Source organism: Podarcis pityusensis (genome assembly GCF_964106645.2).
Source record: "Podarcis pityusensis genome assembly, chromosome: 6".
Lineage (NCBI taxonomy): Eukaryota > Metazoa > Chordata > Lepidosauria > Squamata > Lacertidae > Podarcis > Podarcis pityusensis.
Genome location: NC_138030.1, coordinates 2,356,775 through 2,377,004, shown reverse-complemented (window position 1 = coordinate 2,377,004; position 20,230 = coordinate 2,356,775). Strand labels below are relative to the sequence as shown.

General features: G+C 46.4%; 2 protein-coding genes across 3 annotated transcripts; both read right to left on the bottom strand.

Moving 5' to 3' along the window:
- Positions 1-681: 681 nt before the first annotated feature.
- On the bottom strand, positions 682-17,450 carry COMMD7 (COMM domain containing 7). Of its 2 annotated transcripts, none has more exons than XM_081011589.1 (9): positions 17,223-17,450; positions 9,089-9,142; positions 6,371-6,473; positions 4,621-4,677; positions 4,494-4,531; positions 2,926-3,016; positions 2,740-2,789; positions 1,942-1,990; positions 682-1,213 (listed from the first exon to the last, which is right to left on the bottom strand). In XM_081011589.1, exons 1-9 carry the CDS (start codon positions 17,433-17,435, stop codon positions 1,137-1,139), a joined length of 732 nt encoding a protein of 243 aa, XP_080867715.1. In that variant the 5' UTR covers positions 17,436-17,450; the 3' UTR covers positions 682-1,136. The 2 variants fall into 2 exon arrangements, with proteins under 2 accessions (XP_080867715.1, XP_080867714.1); XM_081011588.1 differs by lacking the exon at positions 17,223-17,450 and adding an exon at positions 15,641-15,910.
- Positions 17,451-17,875: 425 nt separating this feature from the next.
- Positions 17,876-19,731, bottom strand: LOC308480188 (putative CENPB DNA-binding domain-containing protein 1). Its single transcript, XM_081011624.1, has 2 exons — positions 19,424-19,731; positions 17,876-18,958 (listed from the first exon to the last, which is right to left on the bottom strand). The coding sequence occupies exon 2, from the start codon at positions 18,691-18,693 to the stop codon at positions 18,019-18,021; it is 675 nt and encodes a 224-aa protein (XP_080867750.1). The 5' UTR covers positions 18,694-18,958; positions 19,424-19,731; the 3' UTR covers positions 17,876-18,018.
- Positions 19,732-20,230: the final 499 nt, after the last annotated feature.

Sequence of the window (20,230 nt, the reverse complement as noted above, 5' to 3'; positions counted from 1 at the left end):
AGGCAACTCTGGGGTTGCGGCGCTCATCTCGCTTATCAGGCCGAGGGAGCTGGCGTTTGTCCACAGACAGATTTCCGGGTCATGTGCCAGCAGGACTAAACCGCTTCTGGCACAAGGAAACGCCGTTTACCTTCCTGTTGCACCGGTACCTATTTATCTACTTGCACTGGTGTGCTTTTGAACTGCTAGGTTGGCAGGAACTGGGACAGAGCAACGGGAGCTCACCCCGTCGCGGGGATTCGAACCACCAACCTTCTAATCGGCAAGCCCAAGAGGCTCAGTGGTTTAGACCACAGCGCCACCCGCATCCCATTGGGCAAGGCTATGGCGAATTTGTACTTCCATTCAGGGAAAGTGGTTCTGAAATAGGCGTTGGCACCTCCTGGGGGGGGGGGTGTGGATTGCCCAGGGGGGCACGAAGAGGCAAGGAGGTGGCGGGTGTGAGTGTGTGTGTGCTGGAGGTGCAAATGACTATCAGACTTCGAAACCCGGTTCATCAGTTTTGCCAAGTTAATTAAACCAAACTGGGTTTTAGAATCATTAAGAGTTGGAAGGGACCCTGAGAGTCATCCAGTCCCCCCCCCCCTGCAGTGGAGGAATCTCAGCTGAAGTATCCAGGCCACCCAACTTCGGCTTAAAAACCTCCAAGGATGGTTTTTGAATAACTATGCAATGAACTGCTAATGTTTTGAATTTTATTGTGTTACTCTCTTCCTCAGTGGGTTATGCAAACCAATGTTCTAAATTACACTTTTAAAAAAGATTTTAAAGGAGATTTTATAGCTGCCACCTTTTCCTCTCAAGGAGAGCAAAACATCATCCCCCCCCCATTTTATTTTTGCTTCCTCAAGCCTCTTTCAAGGAGCATTATCTGCTCCCTAAACAAGCCTTTTATGCAGCCAGAGAGATAAAAAACACCAGACTTCTGCAGGTTTTACAAAACATTCCCCCCCCCCGCAGTCCTTGTCTTAGAGCCCCAAGTGAGCCAGACTTTAAAAGCGGGGTGCGTCTTTGACCCCAAACCTCTCAATGGGGAAAATGGTGGTTGGAGGATCTGGTCCAGGGGCCTTGGATGGTGGACGTTCAGCTTTCACTCTCTGGTTTTAAGCAGGCAGCGCCGATGACCCACAGGAAACTCAGCTGAGGCATTCCAGGCTGGTTTTCATCCTCTCCATCTCGTGAAGGAAGCTGTAAAACTGAGGCAGCGTCAGCTCTGGTTCCGCGGGCAGGGAGAGAGAGAGAGAAGAAAGAAAAACGGAAATGATTCGGGACTCACCAAACAAGAAAAGCACTTTTGTTTTCCCTGCAGCAAGTTAATCGTTGCTCGGAAAAGGGAAACCAAAATGATCAAGGGGACAGAAGAAAGATTAGTAATAACAACGGTGATTTTATTATTTATACCCCGCCCATCTGGCTGGGCTGAAGCATTTGGGACTTTTAGTAAGTTCAGAGAAAAGGAGAGTAAGAGGCAAAATGATATAAGTGTCCGTTCATCCCCAGAGATCTCCACTGGAGCTTGACTAGTTGAGCAGTTTTCTTTTTACAGCTGCAGCTCCCAAAATATAATAATAATAATAATAATAATAATAATAATAATGCTTTTAACCATTATCACTGCTACCTTTTTAAGCTTTTTGCATTTTATCTGTGTTGTTTTAATTTGTGCAAGCTGCCCTGAGTGCCAGTCTGTGGAAAATGAGGGATATAAATAATAATAATAATAATACTATTAAATTGGATACCACTGAATGCACTAAAGTCGAGGGAGAAAACTCTGACCTTAGAGTTAGTTGAAAGAAGCAGCTCCCCCCACCCCCCCATCCCAAAATACATGCCCTTGCAATGTCTTTTGCAGGAGATGCAATTTCAGCCTTCCTGGGGCTTCAACTGCCTCCCTCTCTTTGCAGAACGCCCCCCAGGACAAAATAATGGCTCACTCACCCATGTACAAAGGCTCCACTTTGTTTCCTTTCCTAACCACCAATTTCAGCTGGAAATAAAAATCAGGTTTATTTTGTCAGAATAAAGGAAGTTGCATCCAAGTGAGCAGGCGAGAAATGTTAAAACACTGTGCTTTTTTTCTGCAAAGAGAAAACCCTGAGATTCTTCCACCGGTAATGTTTTTGCAGGGCGGTAGATGGAGTGGCTGAGGAGTTGGGAATTAGGGTGTGTGCATGGATGCTTCTGGACAGGGGGACAGAGACAAGCCACTCTGGGCTGTGACCCACAGGAAAGGATGGAGATTTGCGAAGGGGAAGAAATCTGCACCTATCACCCTACCCAAAATGAGCACTGAGTCCCATGTTGGCTGGGGCTGATGGGAACTGTAGTCCAAAATAGCTGGAGGGCTCCAGTTCTGCCACCTGTATAAGGCACACCTCCAAGGCAGATCTGTTGCACCACCTCACTATTTTGCTGCTTCTGCTAGCCAGGGGGAGGACCAAAGATGCTGAAGTCCCGTACCACTGGGATGCCCTCTCAGCCCTCCGCCTACCTCCCCAAACCGCACTGCCCAAACACTTTCAAGCCTCTCTCTGCTGCCATACTAGAAACTTGGTTTTTGGAAACCAAAACAAAAGCAGAGTTTCCTGGGACGCTGAATTCTTCAGGCACAAGCGTCTGCGGGATACAGGATGGCCTTTTCCCAGCGCCTGTGCCAACACCCTATTTTTTGCCCCTGGCTCTACCTGAGCGGGTCTTTCAAAAACAGCATCGCCTCTTGCACGGCACGATACCCACCTGCAGGAAGATGCTTCCGGCTTTCTCCAGTTCGCTGCTTCCTGCTGTAACTGCCGGAGAGAACAAAGAAAATCAATGTGGGTGCCCTGGGGAATCTGGAAGGCGGGGCTTCCGTGGGGTGGAGGCACCTGGGGCCATAGGGGGTTGGACTAGATGACTCTTGGGGTCCCTTCCAACTCCGCTCACCTCCAAATTTCCACTCCATGTCTACGAGCTGGTTCACCATCAGGGTCTGGCCCACAGCCAGGCGGGAGAGGGTAGGCGATTTCTCCTTCCACTGGAAAGATTGCAGAAAGCAAAATGAAACAAAAACCGGCATGTGTGTCCGGAGTCCCCATTCCACCCAAGACCACCTTCGCGGAAGCCTGGCTTCCAGAGTTTCACACGCAAGACGCAGGGCCGGATTTAGGTTTGATGAGGCTCTCAATTCCTGAAGGTAATGGGGCCCTTTCTATGTCCAGCTGTCCTTTGTCAACAACACACTGTCGCTGTTTTTTGTGTTGAATATATGCTATATGGTAATTTATGGACCTAATAGGTATCGAAAGCCATTTGCGCATAACAAAATATGTATTTTATCAAAGTAAATGTCAAACTGGAATAAAATTAAGAAGTATATTAACAGTGAAATTAAATTGCTGTTTCAGTCTGGAACGGATTTATTCCCGTTTTGCAATACTTTCTATGGGAAAGCGCGCCTTGGTTTTGGAACGGACTTCCAGAACAGATTAAGTTTCAGAACCAAGGTACCACTGTGTATAGAAATGAGCAAACCAGTGATATTTTAGGGAGCAGGTGGGGCCCATGACTTACATCCTAGGAGCCTACACAACACAAAAGACTGTTGCTGTATGTAGGTTTTGTTTTACCGTATTTTTCGCCCTATAGGACGCACCTTTTCCCCTTCAAAAATGAAGGGGAAATGTGTGTGTGTCCTATGGGGTGAATGCAGGCTTTCGCTGAAGCCTGCAGAGTGAGAGGCGTCGGTGCGCACCGACCCCTCTCCCTCTCCAGGCTTCAGGAAGCTATCCGCAAGCCTTGCGAGCCCGGCGGGAGTTCCCGCGGGCTTGCAAGGCTTGCGGGCAGCAGCCTGCAGCCTGAAGCACAGGGCGCCCTCCGGAGGACGCCCCGTGCTTCATGCAGGTGTCCGCAAGCCTTGCGCGCCCGGGGGGAGTTCCTGCGGGCTCGCAAGGCTTGCGGGCAACAGCCTGTTCTGGGGGCTGGGGAAGCTCGGGCTTCCCCCGCCCCCAGCCCCGCAAGCTCTGGGAGTGATGGCGAGATTGCGCAACCTCGCCTTCGCTCCTGGACCCCCAGCCCCGAGGCTAAAAACGAACGGATCCATCCCGCTCGCTGTCATGGCTTCTTTGCTCTTTGGGGCTCGGGGGGGGGAAATATATTTTTTTTCTTTATCCCCCCCCCCAATAAGTGCGTCCTATGGGCCGGTGCGTCCTATAGGGCGAAAAATGCGGTATTTGTTTTTTATCTAAATAAGAAAAATCAAAAAGCTTAAGGAAAAAAATAGAAAAACCTAAAATTCAAATTTCTAATTTTTTCCTTAAGCATTTTGATATTTCTTATTATTTAGTTTATTTCCATTAGATAATATATCTAGTCGATTACTTCTCGTTTCAGGGATTTTCACAGTATTTCATTTGATTTGTGCAATTAGTTCAGAGAACAGGCAGCGCAGAGGAAAAGCACCTTTCCCCCCTGCGGAATTAAAATTTCAGTAGCGAAAGGAATGTTCATAGTACCTGCTCTTCGAAATAGCTGGCCTTCTCCTCGCTCAGCCCTGCAGGAGAAATTCAAGACGGTTAAATGAGAGGCCGGCAGCCACTGTCCACCTTCCAGAATCGCCGGAGGCTTTTCAAAAAGACCTACCCAGGGTGATAAGATCTGCTCTAACCTGCTCTGCCGACAGACCTCTCTTTAGGGCACCTGAGATAAACAAGGCATAAAACAGACAGATGGAGGGGGGAAAGGGGAGAGAGAGAGAAGTCTGGTTAGACAACATCGCTACTGTATGGAGTTAAGCGCTGGAATAAGGCAGTCGCCAAAATGGGACGTTGGAAGATTCTTGATGAGATACCGTATTTTTTGCTCTATAAGACTCGCTTTTTCCCTCCTGAAAAGTAAGGGGAAATGTGTGTGCGTCTTATGGAGCGAATGCAGGCTGTGCAGCTATCCCAGAAGCCAGAACAGCAAGAGGGATTGCTGCTTTCGCTGTGCAGCGATCCCTCTTGCTGTTCTGGCTTCTGAGATTCAGAATATTTTTTTCTTGTTTTCCTCCTCCAAAAACTAGGTGCGTCTTGTGGTCTGGTGCGTCTTATAGAGCGAAAAATACGGTACTTTTTCGCACGGTTTTAACTTTGGAACTCACTGCCACAAGACATTCAGCAGCGTGGATGGCTTTAAAAGGAGTTTCAACAAATCCGTGGGGACAAGTGGCTACTTGGTCCTGATGCATCTGTCCTAGCTGTGAATCAAAAGCGCTGCTATTGTGCTTAGGTTGGGGTCTTCCTGTGGGTATCTGGCTGGCAACCATGAGAACAGAATGCAGGACTCTGTGGGCCTTTGGCCTGATCCTGCACCCTGGCTCTCCTTATGTTCCTACATACCTACGGGACCGCCTCTCCTGGTATGCCCCGCAGAGGACCTTAAAGTCCACAAATGACAACACTTTGGAGGTCCCAAGCTGCAAGGAGGTTAGATTGGTCTCAACTAGGGCCAGGGCCTTTTCAGCACTGTCCCCGACTTGGTGGAACGCTCTGTCACAAGAGACCAGGGCTCTGCGGGACTTGACATCTTTCCGCAGGGCCTGCAAGACAGAGCTGTTCCGCCTGGCCTTTGGTCTGGACTCAGTCTGACCCTTATGTTTCCCTCCCCTTATGGTTTTGATCTATGGGCTACTATTAAAATGAGGCTGAATTTTAAATTATTTTCTAACCTGTATTTAAAATTGGTTTTTTGTTAAATTGTAATTTTACTGGTGTTAGCCGCCCTGAGCCCGGCTCTGGCTGGGGAGGGCGGGGTATTAATAATAATAATAATATTTTATTTATATCCCACCCTCCCCAGCCGAAGCCGGGCTCAGAGCAGCTAACAACAGTAAAATGATACCATATTCTAAAATCATTTCATTATAAAATCACTTCAAATCAGATTAATGGCAACCATTGGGCTAGAGTTCTGTGAGGATTACCAAAGGAGGGGGTCAGGCTGTGCCTTGGCCAAAGGCCTGGTGGAACAGCTCCGTCTTGCAGACCCTGTGGAAAGATGTCAAGTCCCGCAGGGCCCTAGTCTCTTGTGACAGAGCGTTCCACCAGATCGGGGCCATGGCCGAAAAGGCCCTGGCTCTGGTTGAGGCCAGCCTAACCTCCCTGTGGCCTGGGACCTCCAAGATGTTTTTGTTTGAAGACCGTAAGGTCCTCCGTGGGGCATACCAGGAGAGGCGGTCCTGTAGGTAAATAAATAATTTTATTATTATTATTATTATTATTATTACTTCACTGAGCAGCTGCCCCCCTTGTGAGGGGTCCCATCACGAAAGAGGGGAGAAGCTCCTCTCTCGATTCCCCTGGTGTACGGCCGGCACCCACACACCGCCAGGGACCCCCAAGCCGCCACTCACCATTTGGCACCAACAGGAGGCTTTTAACAATGTTCTTCAAAGGGCCCGGGCTGAGTTTATTGCTGGTGGCAAATTCAGAGAGCTGAGCTAGGAACCTTTCGACCTGTAAGAGGAGAAGAGCACACAGCGCGATCCACACCTCCAAGCTGCAGACGGGTGCGAGTTTCTGGCGCAATCCTATGCCTGCCTGACTCCAAAGTCAGTTCCACTGAGTTCACGGGGACTTTGAATCATAAAACTGTAGAGTTCGAAGGGACCACGGAGCATAGCTGTCAACTTACAGATTTGAAAATAAGGGACCAGCAGCCTCGAAAATAAGGGATCAGCCCTGAGTGCTCACTGGAAGGACAGATCCTGAAGCTGAGGCTCCAAGACTTTGGCCACCTCATGAGAAGAGAAGACTCCCTGGAAAAGATCCTGATGTTGGGAAAGATGGAGGGCACAAGGAGAAGGGGACGACAGAGGACAAGATGGTTGGATAGTGTTCTCAAAGCTACCAGCATGAGGGAGGCAGTGGAAGACAGGAGTGCCTGGCGTGCTCTGGTCCAGGGGGTCACGAAGAGTCGGACACGACTAAACGACTAAACAACAACACCACCACCACCTTTGGCTAGCTTTTGATTTTGAATATTTCCTGTTCAGAGCTTAGAAGTAACCTTAGTCTCTGATGGAACTGAGAATCAGATGTTCAAGGAAAAGTTCCCAACTTGTAAACAGCAGGGTGAAAAGTGGCCTTAAGAAACAATCTGGGGATCCTGTGTTGTTGATGAATGACATATTTCTCTGCTGTCTGACTACTGCCATAATAATAATATAATATAATATAATATAATATAATATAATATAATATAATATAATATTATAACCTTTGTTATTTTTTATTTTAGCCGACATCTCCGTCCATGTTTAGAGACAGGAGCCCCCCTCCTTTTATAGGAATTGGTTTGAGAAAGCAGGGCATAATTTTAGCTAAACATCTGGTGGTTTCCAAGATGTCTGCCCAAGTTCGGGCAGAATTTATGACTTGTTTCGGCAGGGAAAGCTGAGCAGTCATTAAAGGAAGAGGCACAAAGAAGGGGCGAGATCCTGGCGCAAGTCGTAAATTAAGGAAGGCCTCGTTTTAATAGTCTTGACTTTAGAACCTGTTTCTCCCTTACCTGGGAGGAAGCCCCACAGAGCTCATTATGGCTAACTTTGGAGAAGATCTGGTGAGGAGGAAACCATCAGACTCACAGTATTTCTTTCTTTCTTTTCAAACAGTCCAATAAAATTGTTCCAAACCCCAGGGCCCCAAAGGAAGGGATGAGAATGAGTTGGCGATAGAAAAGTGTGATTGCTAGAGGTCAGCAAAGGGGGCAAGTCTGCCCTGTGATTCTCAGATGAAGGGCAATATTATTATTATTATTATTATTATTATTATTATTATTATTGTGGCTGACTGCATTTGTTTAGGGAGAGGGCCTTCTCGGTAGTGGCGCCCACCCTGTGGAACGCCCTCCCATCAGATGTAAAGGAAATAAACAGCTATCTGACTTTTAGAAGACATCTGAAGGCAGCCCTAAAAAATCAGGAAGTTGTTAATGTTTGCTGTTTTATCATGTTTTTAATATTCTGTTGGGAGCTTCCCAGAGTGATTGGAGAAACCCAGCCAGATGGGCAGGTTATAAACAAACAAACAAACAAACAAACAAACAAACAAACAAACAACAACAGCAGCAACAACATATAGGATCTCATGTTTAAACATACACATGCTCCTCTGCTGATATGTCATGGTCTGCTATTGCTTGGAATGCGCCCTAACAGAATATGCATCCCACCTTGTCCTTCAGGTTGAGATAATAATCACTTTCATGACATTGCTATAATAATAATAATAATAATAATAATAATAATAATAATAATAATATCTTTATTGTCATTGCCCCCTTCGGGGACAACGAAATTACTTGACTGCTCCATAAAAACACTAATTAATCAATACAGTATAATACAGCAAGTCCGGGCTTCCCATTCAGGGCCGAGATCGCTCTGGAGAAGAAGCTGTTCTTAAGACGGCTCGTTCTTGTCTTCATCGTCCTGTATCTCCGTCCCGACGGCAAAAGCTCGAAGAGACAGTGACCAGGATGCGATGGATCTTTTACTATGTCCAGTGCCTTCCTATGGCACCTTGTGGCATAAATCTGCTCTAAGGTGGAGAGTGGGCAGCCAAAAATGCTCTCTGCTGCCTTAACAACCCTGCACAACCCCATCCTGTCCTGGGTAGTACAGCTTCCGTACCACACACATAAGCCATAAGTGAGCACGCTCTCAATGGCACAGTGATAGAAGGCAAGCAGCAGTTTCTGCGGAAGATGGTTTTTCCTTAGTATTCTCAAAAAGTACAGTCTCTGCTGCGCCTTCTTCACAAGCCCCCTTGTGTTGACACTCCAGGACAGATCCTCTTGTAATTCAATGCCCAATAATAATATTATTATTAATAATAATAAAATGAGAACAACAATCTACACTTTACAAAGAATTGAAAAGAACTTGCAGACTTGTGACAGGGTGGCTGGCCTTTCGTTTTATCTCATGCAAAAATGCTACTGTGATTAGCATTAAAATCTGCTGCTCCTGCTGCTTCTAAGTTGCTCACCTTGAGTAAAACTACAGCAAAAATAGCCTCAGCTAACCCCCTCGGATGTTACCTTGCCGACATTGCTGTGGGCGGCTTACCTCTTTGGGTTCCTGCAGAAATCGGAAAACCACTTCCGCGAGAGTGGAGAATTGCTGGAGAGAGACAAAACGAAGGTGTCAGCAACACAAGACCTGCCAGGGATTGGGCCCACCTCTCCTGCTCGTTCCCGTGTCTAATGCAGATTATTCCTTTTTTTAAAAGAACAACAATCATCCAAATTTCCCTCTGTATATATAGCTTTTAAAAGGCACTCGGTGGTTCAGCCTGGGTATGCGAAGGCAGTGGTTTGGAGCCATCAAGTTAGATGGACCTGGGAAGAGGGACACATCCTGCCCCACAACACGAAGGTCCTGATTCCCTTGCCAAAACTCTTCCCTTTAAGACTTGGAACTCAATTACGCAGTAATCCAATTCAACCTAAGATTGCTCTAATACCAGCTTCCTTGTGAAAGTGAATAGGAGAGGCTGGTGGCCTCATTAAATAAATCTTACCCACCTTGAACAACAGTTATGAGTTTTAATTGCTTAATTAATTCTGCATATATTTGCATATCAACAGAGGTGGGTGCACAGCTTATCTGAGGCCCAGGGTGGCAAGCCCATAGCTGTCAACGTTTCCCTTTTTCAAAGGGAAATTTCCTTATTCCGAATAGGATTCCTCGCAAGAAAAGGGAAAAGTTGACAGCTATGGGTGAGCCCCTTCCAGCTGGCTTAAACCTCCAAGGTCCAGGAAAAGTGTAGCCAGCTGCCTCCCTCCCTTTGCAAGGAACATGTATACAGTCGTACCTTGGAAGTCGAACGGAATCCGTTCTGGAAGTCCGTTCGACATCCAAAATGTTTGAAAACCAAATTGTGGCTTCTGATTGGCTGCAGGAAGCTCCTGCAGCCAATCGGAAGCCCCGTAGGGACGTTCAGATCCCAAAACAATGTTCGCAAACCGGAACAATCACTCCCGGGGTTGCAGCATTCGGGAGCCAAAACGTCCGAGTTCCAGTGCGTTTGGGATCCAGGGTACGACTGTATGTTTATGTTTGGCCAGGCTTCTGTGTGTGTGTGCATGTGTGTCTATAGCCAGGGTTCTCCAACTTGGTGCCCTCCAGATGTGGCTGATGGGAGTTGTAGACCGAAACATCTGGAGGGAGCCAAATTGGGGGCACCATCTTAGAAGGGGGTCTCATTCCTGAATGGTGGGCTTCTTCTGCAACCACTGCCAGAATCACCTGTGGATTTGCAAGTAATAATAATAATAATTTATTATTTGTACCCTGCCCATCTGGCTGGGTTTCCCCAGCCACTCTGGGCGGCTTCCAACAAAGATTAAAAATACATAAAAATGTCACACATTAAAAACTACCCTGAACAGGGCTGCCTTCAGATGTCTTCTAAATGGCAGGCAGGCAGTTGTTCACTTTGACATCTGGTGGGAGGGCGTTCCACAGGGCGGGCGCCACCACCGAGACGGCCCTCTGCCTGGTTCCCTGTAGCTTTGCTTCTTGCAGTGAGGGAACTGCCAGAAGGCCCTCGGCGCTGGACCTCAGCATCCAGGCAGAATGATAGGGGTGGAGATGCTCCTTCAGGTATACTGGGCCGAGGCCATTTAGGGCTTTAAAGGTCAACACCAACACATGAAGCACAATTCACCATTTTAAAAACAGCCGCCCAATTTGGGCCTTTAAGCTGAAAAGTGTTTAATGCATCAATTCAATTTATTGACTTAAATGTTACAGCCTTAGGAGCAAACTAGCTCTGTGGAAAATGTGACACCCAGGAGTCCAATTTATCTTTATTTTGCAAGTTTGCAAATAAGGAGAGCTGGCCCAATTAAAAGGTATCGACCTCCACACAGGAGCGCTTGAATCCTCTGTTTGCATGCGCTGGGCATTCTCCAAATCCCCCAGAGAGAGGCAGCAGCCCTGTTTGCACACCAGGGAGCCTACAGAGCTCTGGCAGAGTGCTAAGGATTAAGAAACAATATTTTTTTAAAAAACAATAATGATAATAATATGGGTTGCAGCCAACTAACGTTTACTCAGAGTAGACCTGCTACAATTAATGGACAGACAGATGGCCACCTGTCATGGATGCTTGAGTTGAGATTCCTGCAACGCAGGGGGTTGGACTAGATGACCCCGGGGTCCCTTCCAATTCTTCAGTTCTATGCTAGCAATGTTCATTGATTTCAGTTGGTCTAATCTGGGGAGGGGGACGCGGGTGGCGCTGTGGGTAAAACCTCAGCGCCTAGGACTTGCCGATCGCATGGTTGGCGGTTCGAATCCCTGCGGCGGGGTGCGCTCCCGTCGTTCGGTCCCAGCGCCTGCCAACCTAGCAGTTCGAAAGCACCCCCGGGTGCAAGTAGATAAATAGGGACCGCTTACCAGCGGGAAGGTAAACGGCGTTCCGTGTGCTGCGCTGGCTCGCCAGATGCAGCTTGTCACGCTGGCCACGTGACCCGGAAGGGTCTGCGGACAGCGCTGGCTCCCGGCCTATAGAGTGAGATGAGCGCACAACCCTAGAGTCTGGCAAGACTGGCCCGTACGGGCAGGGGTACCTTTACCTTTACCCTGGGGAGGACTAGCACTGAATGCAAACAGTTTACCTACACGATCGCCTTTCCGCATGTACGACCACTCGGCTATTTAGAACAGGTGCTGTTACAGGTGCTACATAAAGCCCGTTGCTCATTTGCAGGAACTCGCCCGTTTAGTGTGGCAGGGCCTTTGGAACTCCATGCCACTTGATATCAGGCAGGCACCTTCGCTGTACTCTTTTCAGCGCCTGCTTAAAGCATTCTTGTTTAGACAAGCCAACCCAGATAATAATAATAATAAATTTTATTTATTTATTTATATCCCGCCCTCCCCAGCCGAAGCCGGGCTCAGGGCGGCTAACAACAGATGTTTAGAAAGTTGACGAGAGTCTTAATCTGTTTTTAGTTTCGTGTTATTTCACCTTTCCAAAAGTCCTAAGTTAGCATTTTTTCTTATTGATGTTGTTTTGCCTTTTTTGAAAACCACCCTGAGGGTTTTCTTTTCCTTTTTGCAAGCGGTGCGTACATATTATGAACTAAATAATCAAAATAAAATCCTACAAGCATTCCCCCCCCCAAAAAAGTAAATAAATCACGAAACAGTTCAGCCATAGGGTCGGAAGGCAGGGCATCCAGGAGAGCAAAGCGGTCGCATTCTTGGATGAGGTGATAACCCCAAAAACAGAAGCATGACCTTGAGGGAGATACCTGGAATGCGAAAAAGGCATGACTAACAGCTGCGCTTTTTATTGTGCTACCAGGTTGGAGTGGAGACAGAAAGCTCATGAGTTCTCCAGGAGCCTGGCTCAAGAGTTCTAGCAGCCAGCTAAAGCTATTGTTGGAGTGGCATACAAAAGATGAACAAGTTAAATCTGTGATGATAGATTGGGCAAGAGATGTAGGACATAATATAATGTTTGAGGATTGGGAAAGATTGTGGAAGAAAGTGGTCAAGCTCACCGCATGTACTTTGCTAAAGGAAAATATAATGAAAATGATGTATAGATGGTATTTGACTCCTGTAAAATTAGCAAAGATATATCATAATTGTGACAATATATGTTGGAAATGTAAAGAAAAGGTAAGAACCTTTTATCATATGTGGTGGACCTGTCTCAAGCTGAAAGACTTCTGGGAAAAGATTTATAATGAATTGAAAAAAATGTTGAAATATACATTTATAAAGAAACCAGAGGCCTTTCTTCTTGGAATAACAGGTTTGGAATTGGCCAAGAAAGATGTTAAATTATTTTTGTATGCCACAACTGCTGCTCGTATTTTGTTGGCTAAAATGTGGAAAACCCAAGAATTACCAACAATAGAAGAATGGCAGATGAAGATGGTGGATTTTTCGGAGCTAGCCGACCTGACCGGAAGAGTCCGCGACCAGAAGGAGGAGGAATATCAGGAAGAATGGAATAAATTTAATGATTATTTAGTTAAATTTGTTAAGCTAAACTAACTGGAAATAGCTTGCAGATACTTAGTAGGCTTAGGATTTTATTTATGTTAAGTGATGAATTAATATGTTTAATTCTATAAGGTGAAGATTTAAGAATGTTAATGTTTAAGTTAAATGTCATGAAAATTGGGATTTGGAAAACTGTTAAAAGGACATGCAATGAAATTCAACCAAGGGGAAGTGAGGAAGTCACTTAACAAAGTTAATAACTGTAATTTTTAATAAGGCTATGATTTATGTTTGTTTTGTTTGTTTGTCTTGTGTGTTTGTTTGTTTGTTTATAATATTGTGAAAACCAACAAAAAAATTTTTTGGGGGAAAAAAGGATACGGTACCTCTGTGGTAGCCACAGGGATATCACCCTGCTGGGAAAACTAACTAATAAGTCCCTAGGCACTAAAGGGAAAAAAAGGATGATTTCATACCTCTTTGGTTTGACTTTATTTCATTTGTAAGGAAGGAGGACCCCCGCTTGGTCTACAAACAAATATGGTTAATGCAATAAAGCAGGGTCATTGTTTAATTAACCTTGTCTTGTCTAATCATTATGTCGCTGCCTTCCATGCATCCGCATAAAACTGCAGAGTTGGAAAGAACCACAAGAATCATCTACCCCGACAGGTAGGAATCTTTCGCCCAACTTGAGGCTGGAACCCAGGACCCAGAGATGAAGAGTCTCATGCTCCACCAAGTGAGCTATCGCAGCATGCCTGTGGTTTATTTATTCTGGCTTCATTTCATGTCTATATTTGTTCAACAGTATGTGGGCAACGTATGTTGCCATCAGATCCTGTTTTGATAACATGGTACTTTGCAGAATTTTGTATAAACTTTTAAAAAATAATAACACTAATAAAGAGTTATTTTGGGGGGGGGTTATATAAAAAGTGGCCCCAGAAGAGTGGACTTGCAGGAACCAAGGAGAAGCAGGAACCGTTTAAGAGCATCAGCTATTGAGGCGGCACACATAAAATTCGCTGGGTGCCTTTGGTCAGATATGCTCGCTGTGCAATGAGGGAGGGATAACGCGAGCCTGATGTATCGTGAGCAGGAACTAAAGTGATTTAGAAATAGTTGTATGCGGGGAAGGAATTCTGGGTGAGACCAGCAGGGAACGGAAGCTGAATGCAGCAGTTTGTCGTGTATAGTTTTGCAGCAGCACACTGCTAAATAAAAATTATTCCTTTGAATCCAGTCCCTGTGCATCATTTATAATCTTGGAAATAATGAATATATGGTGTCAGGAGACAAAATTAAAAGAAGACAGTGTTGCAGCTGGATCAGAGGTATACCTATAATAACACAAAAGTTATTAGATCTGTATTTATCCCAGCATCCTATTCTTTCAAGGCCAACCAGATGGGAAACCTACAAACAGGATTCAAGCACAAGAGCAACTCTCCCCTCCTGAACTGAATCAGTCAAGAGTCTCAAGACATACACATGCATCCCTAATTTTATTTGAACGCCGCCTTTCCATAGTTCAAACTATGTTCAAGGCGGCTGACAACAGGAAAAGAAATACGTAGCTACAACGTTCAAGTAGCCATAAACAAAACATTTTTAAAAATACACAGCCATCACTGCAAGATCCAAAATAAAGATACAAAAAAGGTAACACCAACAACAGCAAAAATAAGAATAAAAACCACAACAAAACCCCACCAACAACACCCTGGAGAGGGCAAGAGTTGCAGCCAAAGATTTTGGACTCTGAATTATCTGAGACTAGGTAAAGAGAGAGACAGGGTGATCAGAAGACCAAAGAGATACAGGTTTTTGTTTTTCAAAAAAACAGGGAGATGAAATATTCATGGGGAATCAAGTGATTTAGACATGGTCGTAAGGTGGAGGTTGTGGCGAGGCCGACAGAGAAAGGAAGCTACGGGGCATCTTGCCTAAGATTCAGTTTTGCAGTACCACATGGCTAAATTAAAGTTTATTCCTTCTAATCCAGTTTCCACCGATCATTTACAATCTTGCAAATACTGTACTACACCCCACATTTACACGGGCAACTAAAATAACACGGATAAAACGCGAGGTGCCGTTTCCGAAGGCAGAATATCAAACTAACCATAATCATGTGCTTTTCTTTGGAAGACTGGATACCAATAACTAGTCTGGGTTTTATTTATTTTTTAAAACGCTGATCGCAACTGTTTTGCTTTTTGGTTCCTTCCCTGAGTGAATCTTTAAAAACGCATTTTAAAAGAGCTATGAGTTCGTAGCCTTGGGGGGTCCCTTCCAACCCTCTCCAAGACCAGCGAGGCTTTTAAAAGCAAGCCGGGGGCCCCGATCCTGCTCACGCAGCTTCGCGGAGCCTCCGGGCGCGCCGGGACTCCGGTCCAGAGGATCTCCTCCGGGGGAGGAGGGGGGGGTCGCTCTTTAGGATGACGCGCAGCGAAGCGCAGGAGTGTAGCGCGCGCTCGTGCGCCCTGCTTCCTTCCCCGTGGCGACGCGCCAGCCCCACTGGCCGGAGGGTTCCTCCTCCCAGCGCCAGTTTTTTTTTGGGGGGGGTCTTCGGCAACCAGCGCCCCAATGTTCGGAAAATAGGTGTGTCCCCCGCTCCCAAGCCCCCCGCTCCGCCGGTGGCTGCACCTGGGAGCTCAGCTGGTTGAGCTGCTGCAGGTCTGAGCTCAGCGTCTCCGGCACCGGCTCGCGCGCAAAGCTCAGCAGCCCCATTGCGCGCCCCGATCGCTCGCCTTCCTCGGCTGCCACTACCGCCTTCGCCCGGCTCCTCCCCGCCGCGCTCCGCCCCTGCCGGCGCAGCCGCTTTCGATTTGGCTCCCCGGGGACGCTATTACTCGCGAGTAAGCCCGGCCGGGAGATCTTTCGCCGAGGAAAAGCGCGCATGAGTTGGCAGGTTGGGGGGTGGATTGGGGCGGGTGTCAGGCCTCGCTTTCCTGCCCCGCCGTCGGATCGGGTCTACTCGGAAACAAGCCCCGTGGGGTTTTCTTCCGGCCGCTTACTTCCGAGGTAAGGGTCAGTTGGAGGGATCGTGGGGGAAAGTCCCACGTCTAGTCCAGAGAAAGAGGTTGTTTCTTATCAGAGCAACAGCAGCACAAAATAAAAATAAAAACAAACTATTTTCATAAGAACACAAAATTGTGGCGTTAGAAGGGACCCTGAGGATCATCTAATCCAACCCACTGCATGACTCTGAGCACAGGCGTTTTAAACTCCAGTCACAGCACCAGCATCACCCCTGGAATAACATGGCTTGTTTGTTTTGTTGATGTTGGTGCTGCAATTTAAGTAATCGAAACCAAGTAATTGAGTTAAAACAAGTAAAGACAACAGGGTTCAGCAGACATTTTCAGCAGGGGGCCGGTCCACTGTCCCTCAGACCTTGTGGGGGGCCAGACTATATTTTTCTGGGGGGGAATGAACGATTTCCTATGCCCCACAAATAACCCAGAGATGCATTTTAAATGAAAGCACACATTCTACTTATGTAAAAACACCAGGCAGGCCCCACAAATAACCCAGAGAAGCATTTAAAATAAAAGGACACATTTTACTCATGTAAAAACACGCAAGACATTACACTTACTTCTGTAAAACAAGAAAACCCTTAATAAAAAAACACAAAAAAACACACAGAAGGATTCCCGGGCCATCTGCGGGCTGGATTTAGAAGGCAATTGGGCCGCATCCGGCCCCCGGGCCTTAGTTTGCCTACCCATGCACTACAGAATCACCCTATAAAAACTGATAGAACAGCAGAAATTATAATGCAGCAGAAAATTCAGTTGGCACAACAAAACTCACAGCAGCATCAAAATGTCCTCAAGGGTCCCTGGAAGATTAAAAACCATTACGAAGTTTTAAGATTGAAAAGCCTGGGATACTTTTTTAGAAGGTCTTAATTAGCAGGGAAGGGACCACAATGCCAGACCCCTGTTGCCAGAGGGTTCCAGCACCACTGAAAAGCCCTTCTCTGGTAGCTGTTGCCTATACCACATGGGAGAACCGGAGAGGTGCCCCAGAAAATCACACTTTAAGGCAACCTGGACTCTTAAGAGTCATTCAGGGCTTTAAAAGGGTCAATGGCAGCATTTTTATGGACTGGTAGCCAGTGGAGACGGCCATGCAAAAATTTGACACCATATGACCATACTCCCAGTCCCTGTTAACAATCCTGCTATTCACCTCCCCCAGCAGCTTCATATGCACATACCTGAACTTCCTTCTTTCCTCTTCCCTCCACTTCCACATTTCCACTTGTGTCATGCCTTTTAGATTGTAAGTTTGAGGGTAAGCACTGTCCTACTCCTGCCAACCTAGCAGTTCGAAAGCACAAAGTGCAAGTAGATAAATAGCTACCGCTCCAGCGGGAAGGTAAACGGCGTTTCCGTGCGCTGCTCTGGTTCGCCAGAAGCGGCTTAGTCATGCTGGCCACATGACCCGGAAGCTGTCTGCGGACAAACGCCGGCTCCCTCGGCCAGTAAAGCGAGATGAGCGCCACAACCCTAGAGTCGGTCACGACGGGACCTAACGGACAGGGGTCCCTTTACCTTTACTGCTGTTGTTTTGTAAACTGCTTTTTGGCTAAGGGGCAGAACAGAAGTTAATAAATAAGCAATAATCATACTGCTGGGTCATTTCTCAGGCAGTAAGCTTGCCGTAAAGTGATCCCTGCAAATGTGTCTTCTTATCTGATCCTAGTTTTCTCTTCCTGTACAGTGGTGCCCCGCAAGACGAAATTAATTCGTTCCACAAGTTTTGTCGTCTAGCGAATTTTTCGTCTTGCAAATCACGAAATCCCATAGGAATGCATTGAAAATCAATTAATGCGTTCCTATGGTCAAAAAAAGTCCAAACAAAGCCAAATTTGGTACAACAACAGTTTATTAACTGCTCTTTAAAGTCACACATACTGTAAAGAGCAGTTCAAAAATTGAAGGGAAAATAAATTAACTTTATAAACATGACAGAAAAACATTTAAAAATCAACAAAGTGTACAGTACATTTTCTAAGACTCTGGGGGACCACTCGAAGAAGGCTCCTCTTCCACTCTTTGCTTCTTGCTCAAGAACCTGTCCATAGTCTGCTGCTTCATCCGCCTTTTCAGCACCTCCCTGAAAGGCGACATGACCCTCGTATCAAAAATGTTCCCAACGTCATGTGCCACGTGCTTCTCAGGGTGGTGCTGCTCTGCAAAAGTCTGCACCTCCTTCCACTTGCATGCCAGATCTTGTCTGTGGATGCCAGATCTTGTCTTGAACCGTTCAAACCAACCTCTGCTTGCCTTGAAGACTTCTGGCTCGCCTGAGGTTCCTGGCTGTTCCCGGATGAGGTCATCGTGCAAGGCCTTGGCCTTCTCACAAATGACGGCCTCAGACACTGTGTCCCCTGCACGCTGCTTCTCTTCTATCCAGATGAGCAGCAACTTCTCGACCTCCTCCAGAACAGCTGGGCGGTTCTTCACGATCCTGGTGACTCCCTTGGCTGCATCAGTCGCCAGGATCTTCTCCCTCATCTTCAGGATGGTCCCGATGGTTGATGGATTCCTCCCGTACTCCCTGGCGATGTCCGTCACACGCATTCCGCCGTCGTGCTTCCAGATGATCTCCTTCTTCATTTCCAGCGTCACCTTCTCCTTCTTCCTCTCGCCAGCCACCGCAGCAGCAGTCTTCTTGGGTCCCATGGCAGCACAGCTCTTACCTTCGTAAACTCAGAAAAAGAAAAAGAAATCAGTGATGTGCTTCAAATCCAAAAAATTCAAAAGCACCCAGCCACCCACCACACAGAAATTAAAACCCAGAACCAAGTCCTTGAATCCCAAAAACCCCAATCCAAAATCCAAACCCCCCCAAAAAAGTTTTAAAAGTTTAACTTACCAAATGGATGCAAGAGAAGTTCTGGAAAAGCTTCAACAATCAATCACCGAAGTCTTCAGAAACCTCAAATGGCTGCAAAATAAGTTTTGGAAAAGCTTCAAAAATCACCAATGCCTTCAAAAACCTCAACTGTTCCCACAGACACCCACCCACCCACCACACAGAAATTGCAAACCCCTCCCCAACTGCTCCCCCAGCCCCTCCCCAACTGCTGCAAACCCCTCCCCAACTGTTCCCCCACCCAGACAAAAAAAAAATTTCAAAAAATAACAACATGGCTCAATGGTCCCAGATTCCTACAGAAACCTCTCCAACTGTTCCCCCAGCCAGCCAGCACTCAGAAATTCAAACTCAGGAAATTTTTTTTGAAAAAAAACAATCTGGCCCAATGGTCACAGAAAATCATAAAAATTCCAAAAAAAGCCCCACAAGCTCCCAGATTATTGCAAACCCCCCCACAACACCAAGTCCTTGAATCCCAAACACCCCAACCCAAAATCCAAAACCCCCCAAAAAAGTTTTAAAAGTTTAACTTACCAAATGGATGCAAGAGAAGTTCTGGAAAAGTTTTGGAAAAGCTTCAAAAGTGAGCAAAGTCTGAGAAAAGGCTACAAAACCACGTGCTAACAGTTGCTCCTCGAAGTCAAGTCGCAACTGCAGCTGTTCAAGCTAAGCACCCTTTGTTTTAACGGTTTTAAGAAAAAGGAAACAAAGTCGCGAGACGTTTTCGTCTTGCGAAGCAAGCCCATAGGGAAATTCGTCTTGCGAGGCAACTCGAAAACGGAAAAACCTTTCGTCTAGCGAGTTTTTTGTCTTGCGAGGCATTCGTCTTGCGAGGTACCACTGTAGTTTAGAGATGGGGAAGCTGCAGTCCACTAGTGGCTTTTGGACTTCAGTTCCCAGCAGTCCCAGCAGCCAGCAAAGCCAATGGCCATGAATGATGGGATTTGTAGAAGGCCACATGTTCCCTATCTGAATCCAGCTCCAAAGCCATGTTGCTCCTTGAAGTGATGCAAACCATTTTATTGCCATAAATCCTTGGGAGCACTTTATGTAAAAACAATGTAGTGAAATCACACTGAAAACCCATTGAAAAGTAGCTGTAAAAACGGGAAATCATGCAGGGAAATATGCTGAAGAATTAAAAGTGTGCATTAAAACAAAACAAAAAACAGCCATACACTGAAGCCAAACTTTGGACGATTCAGGAGAAACTAAAGGAAGAACACCTTCATGCAGTGCGAAGTTAAAACTATGGGTTTTGCTCCCGTAGGATGTTGTGATTGTGACCAGCTGGGATGGCTTTGAAAGAGGATTCATGCAGGATAAAGCTATCAGTTGCTA

Bases quoted from the DNA above. Each gene is read 5' to 3' on its own strand.
- COMMD7 (XM_081011588.1), bottom strand. From the start codon at position 15,895: ATGCGCGCTTTTCCTCGGCGAAAGATCTCCCGGCCGGGCTTACTCGCG. The intron at 2,790-2,925 runs GTGAGCGGAGTT...TCTCTCCGGCAG, and splicing joins CATGGAGTGGAAATTTGGAG to TTACAGCAGGAAGCAGCGAA. The intron at 1,991-2,739 runs GTGGGTATCGTG...TTTTATTTCCAG, and splicing joins CCGGAAGCATCTTCCTGCAG to CTGAAATTGGTGGTTAGGAA.
- LOC308480188 (XM_081011624.1), bottom strand. From the start codon at position 18,693: ATGGGACCCAAGAAGACTGCTGCTGCGGTGGCTGGCGAGAGGAAGAAG.